The 18,906-nt window shown below is 37.4% G+C and overlaps 1 protein-coding gene across 1 annotated transcript; it reads left to right on the top strand.

The window, feature by feature from the left end:
• Positions 1 to 531: 531 nt before the first annotated feature.
• On the top strand, positions 532 to 11,457 carry LOC141789354 (uncharacterized). The gene is made up of 5 exons (XM_074668738.1): positions 532 to 712; positions 3,258 to 3,584; positions 5,133 to 5,282; positions 8,645 to 8,691; positions 10,248 to 11,457. Exons 1-5 carry the CDS (start codon positions 643 to 645, stop codon positions 10,398 to 10,400), a joined length of 747 nt encoding a protein of 248 aa, XP_074524839.1. The 5' UTR covers positions 532 to 642; the 3' UTR covers positions 10,401 to 11,457.
• Positions 11,458 to 18,906: the final 7,449 nt, after the last annotated feature.

The following is an 18,906-nucleotide window of genomic DNA, read 5'->3' as shown; positions in this document are numbered from 1 at the left end:
TTTCAGAAAATAGTTACCACAGCATGGGTGAGATCTCGCTGTGAACACTTTCATTGGGCTGTTTGGCAGCTGCACATTTGTCCCCAAGATTTACAGAAACTAGAATTTCAAAACCTCTGCAGACAAAACTGAAAGTATTACAAGTCTAAATATAGGCCTTCTGTGTTACTCAGGGGAACAAACACTTTTGAAAAAATGATGTAGGTTGACTGTATGAGTAAACTATTTCCCAATGGTCAGAAACTCTCGATAAAAACATTGTTTTTAAGGCGAAATGTTGACAAATTTAAAGGGAAAAAATTAATGTGAAGGCCAAAATGCCATGTCCCCTAAAACGTAATAGAAATTATTTGCTACTGCCTCATTTACGCTCATCATCCGAGTGTCTCTTAAGCCTAGTTCCTTCCTGCACCACATGTCCATGAACCCCATTGAAGTCTTCCGTTGCAGGAGGTGCTTCTGATGCTGTGGGTAGATAAATCATTTTTCAGCAGAGGTTCTGCACGAGTTCCTGCCTACAGTTTCCTCCTACCAGTTACACAAAATGCTGCTTCAGTAGAAATACCAGACCAGAGGAACAACTACCAGGAGAAGTCATAAGATCATAGACTCGAGGGCCGCCTCATTAGGCCTACAATCAACATGGTTAGCGACGCCATTGAAAAGTCTCTTGGAGCAGTTTTGATCATTGCAGCTCGCATCATATTCATCGGTAAGTCTCCTTTGTGTGTTCGTAGATGTTTTACACCCTGACTCCTGAGGTTTTGTGGGTTTTCACCCGCTAGAGGTTCAAGTATTGTGACTTCCTCGACCTATTTCTTGAAAGTTTTCATTTTTATATTGTCATCCTGCCAATGATGTTTTGATTCACAGTGACAACAATACTCACCTTTACTGAACCACACTAAGGAGCTCCACATAGTCATGGTGTTGTGCCACTTCTTTTTCCTACCATCACCTGTATTACTGGTCTGGCTCTGTTGGTTTTTGTTTTTCCACCGCAAAAAGACAAAATGATGACGATATCTTTTTTAAATGTAAAGCTCTTTGTTATCTAGACTTAATTGTGCTTATAACATTACCGGGGATGGGTGCCAAATTAGGTACTTCTATAGTCAGTAGTACTGAGTGCTGATTCGCGTAAAATCTAAAGTTGCCATGTTTAGGTACCTAAACACATCTTTGTGACTGTGAGAGAGTGGAAGAGTAGGGAATTTTCCATCTGGACATAAACACAGCACTGTAAAGTTATATGTTGAAGAATAAATGTATAATAATGGAAAACTTTGATATTTTATTACTAAACAAATGAACATTTATTACCACGTAAACACACACAAAAGAACCGAAATTGGTACAGTTGAGTATCGATACTGATAACCAGGGACCAGTACCCATCCCTAAACACAACCGGGTGCTTGTGTTTGAGATAACAGCAGCAGAGACTTAAGAAACTTCCAAATGAAGTTAATCAAGGAATAGCTTCTGTTGAATCAGTTAAAACTACTAATTTACCATCTTCAGTGTTTGAAATGAAGTGCAACAAAAAAGCCACAGTGCTGTCTTTGACAAGCTTTCCTTTTTGAGATGATAAAATTCTGGCTAGTGTGACTAGCAATGACAGAATTTACCCCCCAGTTATATTTAGTTGGATTTACAGCAATCAAAAACCATAAAACCTCTTTGCATGTAGTAATAACCATAAAAAAGCCCTTCTTTTGATTTTAACAAGCCTGCTTCTAAAAACACTTCAAGGTTGAGGTTTAGAGCTTTAATCCTCTTATAAGTTTGTTATTTATTTGTTACAGGTAATTTATCACTCTAGATTTCATCATGTAACTCTTTTGTTTCAGTATTTTTGAATTTGATGTCAATAAAATATTTCAAGAATTGGGCAGGAACAAAAAGGACTGAAAAAGCTGGATAATGCAGAAATTGAAATGAATAACAAATTGAAAATTAAGATGGAGACACATCGTCTAACTTATTAGGTTTGTTAGGTCAGTGCTATGAATGAGAATAAGATAGTTACTCAAGAGAGGCAGATTTTCTCAGGAGTTAAGAAGTACAAACATCTTAAAAGGAATAGTTCAAAAATTAAAGGATATATCAAAGAACTTGGGGATTTCATGGATGTTATACATGTTGCTTTGTTGAATGTTCTGAAAAGATCTAGAGAATTTGAGGGGATCTCTGTTCAAAAGGGACGAGGCTGATAACTGATTTTGGAACTCCAGACGGCAGAGCTTACGGCACTCAGGCAACGCTGTGTTTAAAAACAGACATGACTCTGTAGTGGAAGTCACTGCATGGGCTAAAAATCACATTTAAAAACCCTTAGGCTGTAACACATTACCAGCAACCACATATGAAAATAATCTAGAAAAGCCTGTGATCTCTCTGAGGGAGGTAGAAAACTGTCCCACAGTTTACCAAATTGATTTTTTTAAAACCCTTTCGATAATTCCTTTTTTTGGGGGGGAAGAATTTGGATCATAAAGCAAGACGATGTCAAACCACATCCTGTACATATTACAACAGCATGGCTCTGTATTGAACACTGAAAACATTTGGCACATCACAAAAAAGAAAAAGTACCACAAAGGAAACCCTGAGCTGTTGAGCAGGTAAAATCCCAAACCAGGCAAGAATGAGACAACATTTTACTTTCAAAACTCAAAACTCAAAACTCAAAAAAAAAAAAAAAAAAAAAGACTTGTGTCCTCGGTTCCCAAAGACTCATGTTAAAGAAGATGTGATTCTTCACAGCAGTAAAAATGTCCCTGACAGTCTTTGAGATGTGTTGCTCGGATTTAAATAATTGTAATTTTTATAATCAATTAGCTAATAAACATATACATGTAAATAAAGCTGTATATTTAGTTTTGATATTTCACAACTTGTAGTTTTTTTCAATTTGGCTCACATGGTTATCGAACAATTCAATTCTTTTCACTAACAATTTACTCATCAGCCCAACTTTTGGGGAATCAGGGTTCTGCATTATTTGAGATTTGATAAACTGAATCATTGATGCTTTTCTATATACTTGTTTTTCCTTTAAGATATTATTAAGTATGATTCTTTGGTCAAGTAGGTGTTGTTAGCTAGCCTTCAGACAGCAGTAATGATTAAGCACTTTAAGCACTGTTTTATATGTTTGACTTGGTTTTAACCTTTTTTGTAGTTATACGGTTTTGTTTGTACTGAGGGATCATTATCACTTTTTTTCTAATCTTTTGTTTTGTCTCATCCAGAATGCAGCACCACTAATGTCACTGAGATCGCCGGGACCAACATCACTCTCAAGTTCACGTTCAATATTGGCATCACAAATGAAAGTCACTTTGCAGTTTACATGGGCAAAGACCCAGAAAAACATGTAAAGATTGCAGAATACAAAAACGGACCTATCCGCGCAAGTAAATATGTTACTTACCCTAAAAATGGATCCGTATTTTGCAACCTCACAAATCTGATGTTGAATCACAGTGGATACTATCAGGCCAGTTTGTTTTGGTCAGGCAGACTCATAGAAAGTGAGAAGGTGCGACTGATTGTACATCAGGAGGACACAAGCACGGGTAAGTCAAACGTGATGGTTGGCTTAACATGAAACAAATACAGTCATCAATGGATTGAAGTAGAAACAGAACTGAATTGAATTTAACTTCAATGAATTGAAAAAAAGGTGCTGCTAAAATTTACAAGGCTAGATTAGATAGAGATTCTTTATGTTCTATAAAAGCAAACAGGCCAACAGCTTAAAGACTGTGTAAGCAGTAGCTCAATTCAGGGACACACAGTGATCTTTCTCTTTGTGGTTTACACCACAAACACCTTTAGAAGAAGTGGAAACGAATGCCCCTCACTATTGCTTTTGAGGGTCTACACTGAAAGAGCTGTTTACTCCTGTATGACTAACAATAAGACAAAGAGATGACAGTAATACAAGCCATGCTAAACAAGCTAAATAAAAAGCAACCATTAATTTCAATTTATATGTTCACAAATACAAGCGTACATACTAATTTTTGACAGACACGACGTCATCATTTTTATCTCTGATTAGCACTCTCAAAGTGGTCTTTTGTGAATCAGACAGTGAGAAAATCATTGCAACCACTTTCCATTAAAATAAATTTGACATCTGTTACACAGCCAAAAAAATTTAAAATAAATTTATTTGAATAATAGTATTAATATTAATAATAATAACAATTTTGTACAATGTTGTTCCATTCTTCCCCTCGTGCACCTTATTGTTATTATTTACTGTATCATACTTCGGTATTCTATTCTGCACCTTACCTTTATTATATATATATATAATTTTATTTATTTTATTTCGTATCTTATTTTACTTTACTCAACTTGTTTTTGCACCTCACACTGTTTTGCACTGACTGCAGGGCTATTGCAATTTTTTTGTACTTGTTGCAATGACAAATTATGTTTTATTCTATTCTAATAATAATAATAATAATAATAATAATAATAATAATAATATAAAAAGAAGACAAACATAAATCAATCAATAAATAAATTAACAGAGTGCCCTAGACCGGAATGATAACTAAATTCTGCAGATGGCAGCTAAATTACACTTAAATACCCTAAAACATTTTTGATTTCCTTATTCCCAACTTTTCTTGCTGTTCTGATGTCTATTCAAGGATGCACAACTTACGCTACAGTGATGAAAACTGAAAAACTAAAGTCTAATCTTATGAACACAACTTTATTCTAATTTGACCCAGGCTTTTACCCTTAAATGAAAGTCAGATGTGAAGTTAGAGAGGGTCAAACACTTTGATAGATTTTGTGTTTTCATGGACATTTATGAGAAAAATTTGCTAAACCGCATTTTTGTCTTGTTGCTGTTTGACACTTAATCATTTTTAATTGTATCTTGATTGAATTGTCATTAAAGTCTCATGAGGTCTTAATTAAAAGATGGTTATGGTGACTAAGTTCACTCTACTTTATATAGTAGCTAAGCAGTTAAACTAAATGTTCCTGTATGTTAGTGTCAACAGAACTTTGCCATAACAACACATTATCAACATTTCTGCTTAGGAGAAAATAATCCACCAAAATAATCATCTTAATTTCCTGTTAAACTCTTACAGTTACTCTAAAGAGTGAGATCCCGAAAGAGCCTGAAGACAGTGGAAGTTCCAGCTCCTCTAAAATGATCACCACCGCTGTCCTTGTGGTTTCACCTGTTGTGCTTGTTGCAATGCTCATCTGGTTGATCTGGAGTGTGGTGAAAACCAAAGGTAGGAAAAACCTTCCAATATTTGTGAACCTGTTATAGCTGGTTTGCAGGATTTACAAATATTGTTTTGTTATCTTATTTTGACCAGGAATAATTACCTGAGCTGATTCTTAGCTGCTTTTACGACCAAAATACAAATATTATTCATAATATATTATATTATGTTTAGTATGTAACTTGTTATGATATTCAGTTTAAGCTTAAACCAGGCCAGCTTAAAGATGCACGTTTAGCAGTATTCACTGTGTAGATGTTTTCAAGCAGACAAAGTGAAGTTGAGTAAATGTTGTTCTGTGGAAAAAAGTTGCAATTGTGTGGTTCGATGCTAAAAATGCAAACCAGGTTGCAGTTTCACATCCTTTTCAAGCATGTGATGATTCATTGGCTTTTAAAGGAAGTCCCCCATCACAGCATGTAAAATGTAAATGTACCTTTTATCAAAAAGGGATGAGTGGAAAACAATCACTTGCACTGTTTATTCATGATAACCATTATGCTTCGCCTCAAACCCCAGTGGCCCACATAGAGAGGGGAAAATGCTTCATTTGAAACCTATACATTTTGACAGTCTCGTAACCGCAAACACCACATGTGATGATTTTCCGTATGAGTACACAAATGCTGGATTTAGCTGACAGTGCATTCCTGTATCGTGGCATGCTAACCTGCTTCATCCAACCAAAAGCATCCCTCCTTCAAACTTTTCTAAATTTAGCTAGTTGAATCAGAAAAGATAATATACCTCCTTTATCTTTGCCTGTGTTGTTGGCTGATAAGAGGGACCAAACAAATGGCCTGTGCAAGAGTACTGTAAGGCAGAAATCAGGAAAAAACTATATGATGTGTACTGAGCTTCCAGACTAGCCAGGTTGTGCCAACACCAAATCCTCGTGGCTTACAAAATCTTACAGCCCAACAAACTGGACAGACAGCAGACACCGTTGTGATTGGCCCTGCTGAAAATACATCCACAGGGATTGGGGGTAGACACACTTGCAGAACAATGAAAAGCAAAAAGAGCTCAGAGAAAAAAAAATGTTATCAGCTTGAGCGATGATCGATGTGTTTATTCCAAGTGGCAACCTCCGGTCTAAGAATATGAGACAATGCAGAAGTGCTAAAATCTGCTGTTCCTCGAGTGTTCGCTTGAGGCTGGCTCTGGAAGTACCAGAAGTCACATACACACCAAGCCAAAAAAAGCTGTTTTCAAAGCAGAAATTAACCTATTTACAGCCTGGTTCAAAAAACGTCTCCTGACTTGAGTCGCTATTTTTACTACCGGCACCCTCTGTACGGGGTGGTGAATTATTTTCTAACGCGGCCATTCAGAGGATATCAAGATTGCAAGCTCCCCCAGCTGGCACAGCTGAGGGTCATGTGACTACCAGTGCCCTATGGCTGTAGGCGAAGCCCTTGCCACTACCAATATGGCCGCTATAGCCGATGTGCTTCATTTTCCGTTTCAGAAACAGACGGGATACGCCGGCGAGACGATGTCCATGTTTTATACAGTCTATGGTTCATTCCTGAAATTGCAAGAACCCACTTCTTTTTTTGTTAAAGTGGTTGTTTGGCAGATTGAAGAGGGGTTCTGTGAGGTCATTAGCAAGAGAATCACCCTCAGGAAACCATGTTCATATTGACCCCTTTGTTGGGAAAAAACTGTCTGGAGAAGAAAACTGGACCAATTATCTACAGACACAGACTGCTTTCACCACTGTAATTTAAATTCTGAAAGTTTATGTTTTTTTTCCACTTCTGCTGGACGATTCCCATCCTGCAGTGCAAAGATCGAACATTTGGGTCTACAATACTCGAGTAACTGATCTATCGGGATTTTTTTGCATCTCAGTTCAACAGAATTCTAAGAAACGCTGTACTCAGTCTTCCCCTCTACAGCTATCACAGTGTGTTTTGATATCATGTGCACTATGGGTTGTGTTCATTTGCAATATAAACCGACAGAGGAGAAAACTTACCTAATGGACACACTTTGGTTCAGCTTTTCTAGTTGAACTTCTAATGAGAGTAATAGAAAAAAATGAATAAAACAACCCCTGAAAGCTGAATTTACTGTTAGTAGTGGCACAGAAGTTTCTTCCCACTCTCCTCTGGTCGTTTTTCCTCTGTGAACTCTACTTTCAGCTCAGGTGTCCCCCCCTTTTTTTTAGTTTGGATATATTTTTGTTTCTTTCAGGGTCACAGACCTGAACAGCTGATCACATGAGTTGCATCAGAGAAGAGTTTGAAAAGAGATTGGCTAAATTGCATGGTAGAGCATGTCTGCAGCGGTTGATTGCCTGGCTCCTATTCTTTTACTATTGACAAATGCCATACAAAAACATCAATAAAAAGCTATTATTATTATGATGATTATTATCATTACTATTATTACAGTTACCACATTTAATCCTGTTCAGGGTCATGGGAGCCTTTAGGGTGAGAGGCAGAGTGTGCCCTAGCAGCAACCTCTGATTACTGGAACTTAAGCCTATGCGGAAGTGCTAAAAGTTGCTGTCCTTTGAGAATCTGCTTGAGGCTGGTTGCAGAAAGACTGGAAGTCACGTACTCACTCAGCCATAAAAACTGACTTTGCATTAAAAAGCATATTTACAGCCTGGTTCAAAAAGCAGCTTGGGTCTAAAACGCTGATTTAACTATCCGCACACACTGTATGGTGTGTGAATTTTTTTTCAAACTCAGCGGTTTAGAGGTTGTTAGGATTGTGTGATTGTCCAGAGACACAGCTCAGGTCACGTGACTTGTGGGCGCCCTGCAGCTGATCGAAAGGAAACTCACAGCCGGCTCCATATCAAACGTGGCTCATCCACAGTTTGGCCTTTATTTCACGGTATCAGGAACAGACGCAGAGGCTACGTCCACGGTCTACGGTTATACCCTGGACTGGTCGCCAGTAATTTGCAGGACTGATGCATAGGGATAGACAACCTTTCACACATGCTCTCACACCTACAAAGAGTTATAGAGTGACTATTGAGCATATTTTGGACTGTGGAAGGAAGCCGGAGCCGGAGCTGGTCTAAACTGATTAAACTAAAGCTGGACACATTAAAAATATAGTCGTGTTCATTTTAATCTTACTAAAGCAAAATTTTAAACTCCACATTTTTTCATTCCAAACATTTTGTCAGATACAGCCAGAGGTAACTGAATGGGTCATGCATGGAACCATAACTACACTAGAACATTTTAAAGGAGAACATTTGTATACTTTGTTTGAAATATTTTTTTCCTGAAGTCATCTTTCGGTCTTCCTCAGCTCTCCAGGTTCACATTTTGCAGGAAATTATCAATTAATTTGCCATCACCAACTCATTAGTTTGCCTGTTTTGTCTTCTACAGACAAACAAGAACCACTGCCACATCAAAACACTGCTCCTACAATCCAAGTAAGCACTCTAATCTTTTCCTCAAAGATTTAACACTAGAAGTCCCAGGGTTTTCTTACCCCTGCTGCAATGCCCAGAGGACAGCCAAATGGCTGCTCAGTTAGAATGTACAACTGAACGGCCTTCAATTAGCCACCATTGTTTTGCAAATGCAACCCTTACCTGACAGATTGGCAGTCCACAGATGTGATACATGATCAGGGGGGAGGGGTGTGCCTGAAAAGAGCCTGGAAGCTTCCAACATCTACTGAAACTTTTTGCATCGGGCTGTTAGAGTGTGAGGCAAGTGTAGCTGTAAATATCTCTGATATAATTAGAAAAAAATATTTCTTCCATAACCCGTATTAAAGTTCCCCTGTCCAAAACAGCTGTTGACTGTTTAGTTTAAGTTTACTATATTTATTTTGAAGTTAGTTTTTATAGCTATACTATCTCTATATTCTTCTTGATAGAACTTTGTTTATGTGTGTACAGCCTTTTGTGCGACTGTGAACACTGTAAGCTGCTACATAAAAGAAACCTAAACTGAACTGACTGCCTCTGTCACAAGCTCCCGTCAGGTCCACTGTTTGCATGGCTGCTATTTTTTTTTTTTTTGACAATATATCTGCTTGTATAACTGTTGGTTCACGTTTCACAAATGCACACACACACACACACACACACACACACACACACACACACACACACACACACACACACACACACACACACACACACACACACAGGTGCCACCCAAAGATCTAACTTTGAAGACATGCATATTAAAAGAAAAAGACCCAGTGTTTTTTTCACCATAATAGAGTGTTGAGTCTCGAGCATGCAAAGTTGACATGGGGTGCTTTGAGTAGCCTGGATAAAGTTTATCTTCATCTACCCATATTTGACATTTACTCCTGAGAGACACAGAAAATCCTGGTTAAAACAATAGAATAAGAAAATAAATAGTTAGAAAGATGGATGGAAAATGTAAAAGCAGGCCAGCTGGATGTAAGGTGGAAGGGTGGGTGTGGCTGTGAACGATGGCTAAACTGGGGACCCGAGGTGGATAAAAATCTCACTCACAGCCCATGATAGTTTATTTACTCAACCTGTGCATCAGCAATAAATCTCAGCAAGAAATAAAATTCATAAACTGTGTTGACCTCATACTGAGAAGGGAGGGGAAAATAACTTTCTGTCGTGATAACAAAAGTGGACTAATTATAGCTTGTTGAACATAAAATGAAGTCATTAACATTTTGTACTAAACCTCTACCTCTCTCTCATAACATTACAACACATTGGTTTATTCAGGTAAAGGCATAGCAACATCTTTCCCTTTTTCAGTAGTTCAGGAGAAAGTAATTGCCTCATTTACAAAACAATGGTGATCCGATGGCTGTTCACACCTACAGTAGAGATGTTGATTCCAGACTAATCCAGCCACTTGGCTGCCCCTTGGGCATGGAAGGTAGAAAAGCCAAATGGCTGGGCTGTGGGACTTCTAGTGTTAAAGCATGAAGATCAATCCATGTCCTGAATCAATATTTATCTTAACGTCATCGTCTTCACAGGAAACAGTTGAGGCGCCCAGCCAAGTGCCAGCGCCCTCACTAATCTACAGTGTGCTGGACTTTCCCAAGAGAGCGTCCGCAGTTCAGGAGGTGAATTTAAGTGATACAGAGTACGCTGCCGTGAGTTATCTCACAGAGAAGAGAGGGATGTGATGAACAGCTGATGTCATCGAACATGCCCGTCATGTTGTGAGTAAACACAAAGATCTGGTGTCACATTTACTGGTGCAGAATAATATAAGTGTGATGAATACTTTGAAAAGAGTGAAGACTCCTCTTAACTCACCGATCTACCATAAGAATGTATATATGTCACTTTTGTTATGAATTGTTTTGAGCTGGGAGAAGATTTTTAAAAAAGTGCTGCAGCAAACATGATGTTACACAGGAAAAAGAACTTTTGATTTTTTTTACTGATTTTCATGATATTTTTTCTGAAACATTTTATGATCATATGGTCATTAAATTCAGAGAGATCTGTATTTTGGTTATCTTGCACAAATATCACAAGAAGACCGCAATCAATCTGGTAGCTTTTGCTCCATTAGGATCAACAGGCACTGTATTTTTTCCAATTGCATTCAAGCGTTTGAATTCATTAATTGATGAAAAATGACAGCAATGATTTTTTTCCCCCTATTACCTTATTCAAGCATGTTATTTTTTAATTATTCTGGGAAATTTTCCAAACCAAACAAGGTCATCTATTGCTTCAACTTTCCTCTTTAGATGAAATCTGAATCTTGTTTGTAACATCTCTGAATTCTTTCATCTACTCTGTCAGAGTTTTCCTCTTGCAGTTTATCACAGTATTTTGCTTTTCTCCTGCGAAATAAATCAACCTAAGACTGCTCGGTGATACGAAAGTATCAAAAAAACATCTGCTCTTTGTTTTTTCCTGCTAAAATGTACTGTATAAGTTCAAGGGCGAGTGTGATTTTCCATTCACTGCACAGCAACAGTTTGACACTTACACAATCTCTGCATCAACAGCTATCTCACACTATCTAGACGTTGTTTAAGTTCTCTGATTTTCCAAAGGTGCCTCTTTGTTCTCAAACCCACACATATTCACATTGTTAAATGTGTTTTTTCTCATGTCAATTAAAGTTTATGCATCACTTCATCACTGTCAGACAACATGGTTGTTTTTTTCACTTTGGCTGAAACCAGTAAATGAAAGTTATTTTAATTAACCAACCTCAGAGTCAAGAACCAGACATTCTCACGTTTCAAATCTGCTCAAAAAATTTTCATTGCAAATTTAAATTTTGAAATGTATGTGTATGAGTGTCAAAATGCAGCAATAAAATGTACATTTATCTCAAATAATGGCATTTGTTTAATAAGGTTGGATCTATGAAGCAAATTTAATCACAGAGCATATGTTTTGTGTTGATGCATTTTAAAGGCAGAACTAAAAATGAGCGAGTATGTTCTTTATTACTTAATAATTTTGAAGATACAGACAATAACAAATGAATAGGCAGGTCTTCAGAATTAAATGTCTTCAAATGGTTGTATTCATTTCCTGTCTTGAAATGTTTATGATAACTGAGAAATGCTTCAACCCACTCTGTGCAAATGCATGCACCATTGTCCCAACACATTTTAAGGATGTTACACTGAATTTTTTTTAAGTCTGCTCGTCACAACTGAGAGCAAAGGCAGAAACAAAGTGACAGGAACCTTCATGTTTGTCATTCAGGTGACCTGTTGCACATTTTTTCAAGCGTGAAGCTGGATGTTTCTATCATCTACAGCTCGCTGCAGTTATCACAAACCAATACCAGGTTTGCACTCTGCACCACATAAAATCCATCTCTACTGAACAGAGGTTTCTCATAAACACATATCACTTTCTGATAGTCTTGCTGTTTGCTGCTGCATCCTCCAACCTCAGCAAATACAAAATGAAGACGTGGACAGATAAACTTGAGTGGGATGTTTTGAGGTTTTGCCTCAGTGAGTCTGCATTAACTCAGCACCAGCTCACAACAAATGTTATCTCCAGAAGCTTTATGAGAAAAGAGCAGGCTGAACTGTGTTATTGTCTTATTGACAAAGACCCTACATCAAGACAAGATACGATCTAGTGTCATCAAACAGGCGAGACATAACTTAATCTTATCTTAATTTACCACGAGCAAAGTACAGTGCAGCATTTAGCAAGTTACAGTTGCAGCGACTATGCTGCAAAACCTCAAATCTAAGAAAGTGTTGTCAAATTCCTAGTTAAAAGACTAAATATGTCTCATTTACACACAAGTTCAGGAAAACTGGATATCACAAGCCAAAATTATTTATTTTTCATTCCAATTTATTCTTTATTTTCTACCTTTGACATCTTGAAACAACATATTTTTCTGTGGTTTCTAGGTAACTTTGGCTTAAATGCAGTCTTTTAATACATTATTCATGGGGATAAGACAAAAAACTTGCTTAGTTTGGACTTTATGCTGATTAATGTCCTTCATGTCAAACTGATGCCTGGTTTGGAAAGAGGGCCAGAGAAAGATGCAGAAAGTCACCAACAAAGGAAGCTCATGTGGACTGATGATACTCCAGAGATATTTACAAATCAAAAGCGGAAATAAACAGAATTTGTCGGCAAAAACTTGAGCTGAAGGTAAGGTTGAATAAGTAACCTGACTTGTACCATTAAAATCAACCAAAAGAGAGTGACACAGTAACCCAGATCCTGGCCTTGAGGAAAAACATCAAAGAAGAACAAAGCAACAACCTGACTGCAGTTTGGTCCTGTAGCCCTGTCTTCGCTGCAGCAGTTGGACCTGGACTATACTGGCTGAAGCTAGGGGGAACAATAACCAGAAAATCATGAGGTAATAACACAGTGGCCATTTTTTTTATCACCAGGCCACTGCTATGTGGGAAAGTACTGAGTCTATAATTATTGCGACCATTCATGCTGCCTTCCTCCCCTAGATATTTCCCATTAATTGTTGACTCTCTGTCGACATATCCTGCAACTTCTTAAACCATTTATCATTTGTTGTTTTTATTTTCTGGTGTTTTACTCCCTTTAAATTAATGGTGGTATTTAGCTTTTCACATATTGTTTTATTCTCTTCTGTTAAATTTGTGGTTTTTATTCTTGTCTTTCCCTCTTTTCTCTTTTATTTCTTTTTATGGTTCTTTTCTAAAATGAAAAACCCTTTGCAACCCGGTTTTAAAAGGTGCTATATAATAATAATAATAATAAAAAAAAATTGTGCATGGTTGGATACACCTCAAGGGAAATTATGTGCAATGTGTCATGAGCTATTTTGATTTGTGTTATTTTCGTTTTGCTTGTTTTGTATTTGTTTTGTATTTGTTTTGTCATTTCCAGTCTGATGTGTGCTTTTTGCTCCATATTTCATATCTCCTGTCCCTTGTGTCCGTCTCTCTTCTCTCATTTTCTCAGTTGGGTGAATAGTGTGTCTTGTTTGTTTTGTAATTCTCTGTTCCTGTGTCTGGTTTAGTTTAGTACAGGGGTCTCAAACTCGTGCCATGGAGGGCCAAGAGGCTGCAGGTTTTCGTTCCAACCAGAAACTCCACCAGCTGAATTCACTGATTAGTCCCTGCTCTCTGCTTGAAGGTGAGGTAATTAGTGAATTCAGCTGGTGGAGTTTCTGGTTGGAAAGAAAACCTGCAGCCTCTTGGCCCTCCATGGCACGAGTTTGAGATCCCTGGTTTAGTACTTCCTACCCTTGCATGTTTCTCCCTTCACTTTTAATACTCCTTATTTGTTCCACCTGTTTCTATTTGGTTTCTGTGTTTTCTTTGCATCTTCTCCTGTGTTCCTGTGCTCCTTGTAGATTTCTTGTGATTCCTTTTGGAACTTTCTGGATTGAGTGTTGCTTGGACCTGACAGCCAGTTTTCAAAATTTTGCACTATGTGCTTATTAAATCTTCTTATCTGAACGTGGCCCTCCTACTTTGTTTCTACCTATCGGTACACAAAGGTGCTCAATTCAACTTTTCAGTTTGTTAATTACTGTTTATAATTAAAAATTGCAAAAAAGATTTGTTTCATGTTTTTCTTGTAAGACACACTACACAACCCATCAAAGTACTCAGAGTGTTTTTATGATTGGAAAATGTAGGAATTGTGAATTTGAAGGAGAATTAATTTTGTAACTGGGTGATCATGATACTTAACTGTAAGCAGCACTGCTCTCTAGTGGCGAAGGGTCACTGTTCAGGTTTGTCATCTTAATACTGAAACTGTCAAACTGTATTCAGGCTGTGTGAGCTATAAAGAGAAAAAATACTCAGGTGAGCCAGTTCATGGAACATAAAATGCTGGACAATTTATTTAAGTTAAACAGGGAGGAAAAAAACGTAAAGCGCATTGATCAGTCAATCGATTAATTTAGCTGATTAATTTCTTGCTTCTTCTGAATTCCAGTGTGCTGTCTCCAGTTTGGGTATAAAAATATAAAATCAGTTTGAAACGACTCACCCTTGTTGAATATAGTGAAGCACAGAGATCTAACTGTGAAATAGTTATAGCACTTCTTGATGCTGGGTGGTTTTCTTGTTTTTATGACGGGTGCATGGTCTAATAAATGTGTATTTAACTTCCTCCTCTTTCTGGTAGAAGTGGGCTTCCAAAGTCTTTCTGAATTAAAAAAAAAAAAAAAGAAAAGAAATAAAAGACGAAAGGAATCACTTAACTTTAACTTCAACTTCAATTTAACTGTTTCATATTCCAAAATGGAAACACATGCATGTAAGTTAAAAAGTGTTTGAACAGAGCTGTATAATGCCATCTGTTGGACAATCTGTGTCATAACATCCTTCACACGACAGCCATGGAGGGATAAAGGAGTATGACATTGTCCTTTTGTGTCATATACACTTCCATTAGCTCTTAATATGAATACAATAGCTGTATTTGTAACAAAACAGGAAAATGGTGGTTAAATAACTCAAACAAAACTGGGTATAATGTTGTGTGTAGAGCATAGAGTAGTGTTTATAATCACTTTTGTAACACTTTCTGACAGTGTGACCCAACCATACGTTTTGTCACATTCCTAACAGTAATTTTGCTTTAACCTCATAAATACAGATGGTGTTTTAATTTCATTATTGGTTGTTTGCCGTTCAGTTCTCTTGATAGTATAATACACAACCTTATCCTGGGTATAATATAGTTTTAAGAAACTTAATTTAATAGAAACACAGTGCAAGAGATGGAAAAAAGACCAGGCATCTACAGTGTTGACATGAGGCCTAAAAAAACTACAAACTTCAAATTCAAACTGGGCTCTGCACCTGATTTGGTATGTTAGCACATCACTGGGTTATCTGACACATACCTGCTCAGCAGAAAGACAACTCGCGTTACTCTTCGTCCCGAGCTGCTCTCCAAGTGCCCGAAAGCCAATGAAAGTCGAGCCAATCATCATCCTCGTTTGGTAAAGTGGTTTATCTGTTTGGCGTTTCGTTTCAATTTGGTTGGTTTCAGCGTTACGTGTAACGTCAACTGTCGTAGCCCCTCGGGCTAGCTTCTCCCACTTTCTAATCAAAACGCAAAGTCACTTGCGCACTGGGCGCGCTTTGATTGGCTGAAGCAACCAGTCATATGGTGCGTTCGAGGCAACCCGTAACTCGTATATTTCCCCCCTGTAACTCGTGAAAATGGAAATGGAACGGCAGTCGAACTCGTAACTTACGACCCGTGAACTCGTACCAGATCGATGTACTCCGAGGCTGTTTCTCAAAGCCCAGGTACCTTGCCTTGCCTTGGTCTGATGTGGGCGTGGGGTGGGCGTGGGCAGGCATCCACATCATCAGTCGCTGCCCAAGTGCTGTTCCAATGTTCATGTCCTCCAGAGGCATATGTCCTCCGTTTGGTTAGCATGTGGCTAATTGACCAAGGATACACAGGTGTATCCTTCGCTGCCTTGACATGGCTATAAATACCCAACATGCAATGCGTGAATCTACAAAAAAAATGGAAGGAAAAGACGCACCAGCGGAGGCGCGTGGTAAATTCCAATTTAAATGTAAGTAACAAAATACACCTCTGAAAATAACAACTTATACCATGTCCACCACTTAACTCTTTTGTGTGTCACTCACATAACTATAATTACTGAGAAGCTGCACCTGCAGAGTGTCAATGATATGACAATAAAAAAGCAAAAAGTGTAGAAAAGTTGCAAGCCATGACAAACTTTGTAGCCATCTGAGCTCCTCCCAAAATGTGCCTTTGAAGGCTTTTCCATTAGCATCTCCTTTTGAGCAGAGGCAGGACACTTGCCTTGGATTGGAAGGAAGTGGCTTCGGAGGCACTGCCTTCAAAGGCAAGGCAAGGTAAGGTACCTTGGCTTTGGGAAACAGCCCGAGTTACGACTTGTGACGTCACATCTGTGCCAAAACAATATGGCAGCCCCTATGGATGTGGTGAAAAAGAAAAACATCATTGAAATTTTAAACTATCATTGATTAAAAAAAGTGACATCAGCTAAATAAAACACGATTTCAATTCATTAATATAAAAATGCAAAAATTTGAAAAAAAAAAAAAAAAAAGAAATAATATAAAACGTTTCATATCTGTGTTTTTAACTCCAGCAAAACGTTACCAATGCCTATCCCCTTTAGATGCCATTCTAATTTTTTCATAATTCATGTTTTTTCAATGCCAGTTTTATTTTCATTAACAAATATTAAAGTCACCGTCTTGGCTCCATATTCCCTCTCCTCAGAACTATTGGAATAGTAAGCTGTAACTAAATATGTACACTGCTTTGCATAACATTTTTATTTTAAAAAAGACTACTTTGATCAGAAGTGTGTAGTTTTGTCTTTGCCCCTCCTGCTGTTTAACAGTTGTGAGCCTGCTGTCTGTGCTCAAGATGGATAATTCAAACCTGGTTGTGGTAAAATGAAATGAAACGGAGCTCTGTTCTTGCAGACTCTGGTCTCTTTAAAACAGCTGCAGCTGATCTTTACAAGAAACAGCAGAAGAGAAAAACCTCTTTTGCTGGGAAATGAAAAGTGCAGTTTGTCATCACTTTGACAAAGCTACATGTTCTAGTTTGAGCAATGTGGACCACACCACAGAAAACGTCTCTGTGGCTATGAGTAATCTAAAGCTTTGTACCCTGAATGTATTACCTTTTTTTTTAAGGTCATTGTATCAGGAGACCACTTCCTGTCACATGTTCTTTTCTTGGCACGCTTACAGTTGTGCTTTTCAGCCATCACACACACGAGTTATACATTTCTACAGACTCTGTTTTTGCACACCCTGACCTACAACATATCACACCCTTGAAAGAAAGGCTGGTGTTTATTTTCACAGCAAAACTTAGTTTTAAACTAGCTCAGATTCATTCCTCTTCTCTTTTTTTCCAAAGGTAACTGTTTTTTTGGTTATGAATGCCAAAAGAAAAATTGATTTAAAGTAAAGTCTTACTGAACAGTAATTATACTACTATGAATGAGATTATACTTAACTGTATTATTTCTCTAATGTTGAATTTTTAGACCTGAAATTCACTAGCAGTGTAAATATTCATGCAAAATTTATTATATGATATTCAGAGCCCTCAAGGCCCTTTTACAAGTCAAAAAGATACAAAAATAGAACAGTTCTCTACAACATTAACAAGATAGAAATATTATGAAGAGAATCTGTGACCAGTCAAAAACAATATAACCCAAGGCATCAAAGTGACTTAAAATCGCCACAATTCTATCAACGTTACAACCTCTCTCACTCTCTATTTGGTTAAAAAAAAATCTTGTTATTATTTTTACGGAGCTTTCCGGCTTTAAAATTAGGACTTTGTATCCATGACATGCAAAGAAATTAAGGAAAATACTCTATATTGAGGAGTACATGGCAAGTCATAGGATAACCAAAGTAATTAAACTTTCACCCAAAAAAAACATTCTTTGTTCATTCCAAATATAACCTCAAAAGATAATTATGATAACCAAACTGTGGTAAAATATGTATGTTTGGTATGTTAAAGGCATCAGGTCTTCACTCCGTTGGGACAATGAATGTACTGTATATATAAAGAAATTAATAAGCAAACCACTAAATTTCTAAATACCGAGAGTCTGGGACATTTTTTTTCCAACAGATACTTTGAAACTAAATAATAAAACAAGTTTGAATTAGGTTTTGCTGATGAAGTAAATCCAAAATAAATGAGTAAGTGAGAAGTTGTCAGACCCTTTCATGTGCAATTGTCTGTTGAACAAACATTGAACCATATTAAAAGTATGGTAATGTGGTAATGTAAAATTATGAGTGACAACATGAGTCATTTTATAATATGATGTAAGTCTGATTATTTAGGTTGAATTATCTGCACCAGATTAGTTATGAATCAATATATGACTGTCTGCAAAAATTTGTCTTTAATGAGAAAAATTTGTATTTCAAAGAAGATCTGTACTATTCATGTGCGTATACAACATGCATATGCTTCAACAAGAGCCACAGCATAGTGTCATAGTGCTCATGGGTAATGCAGTCTTTATCACAGAATGCACTACCTGTTTTGTCCAAAGGGGGCGCCAGAATCAACAGAATATAAAACTCCTCACCTTCAAGTATTAACTGAGAAAACGTCAAAGATGTGCAAATTTGTGCTGTCAAGTAGGAGACTTTTGTTATGTCCAGT

This window comes from Halichoeres trimaculatus, unplaced genomic scaffold (assembly GCF_033239565.1).
Source record: "Halichoeres trimaculatus isolate MK-OKI-2021-1 unplaced genomic scaffold, fHalTri1.1 fHalTri1_scaffold_4, whole genome shotgun sequence".
Lineage (NCBI taxonomy): Eukaryota > Metazoa > Chordata > Actinopteri > Labriformes > Labridae > Halichoeres > Halichoeres trimaculatus.
Note: the sequence above shows the minus strand (reverse complement) of the source record. Positions and strands in the feature narration are given on the sequence as shown.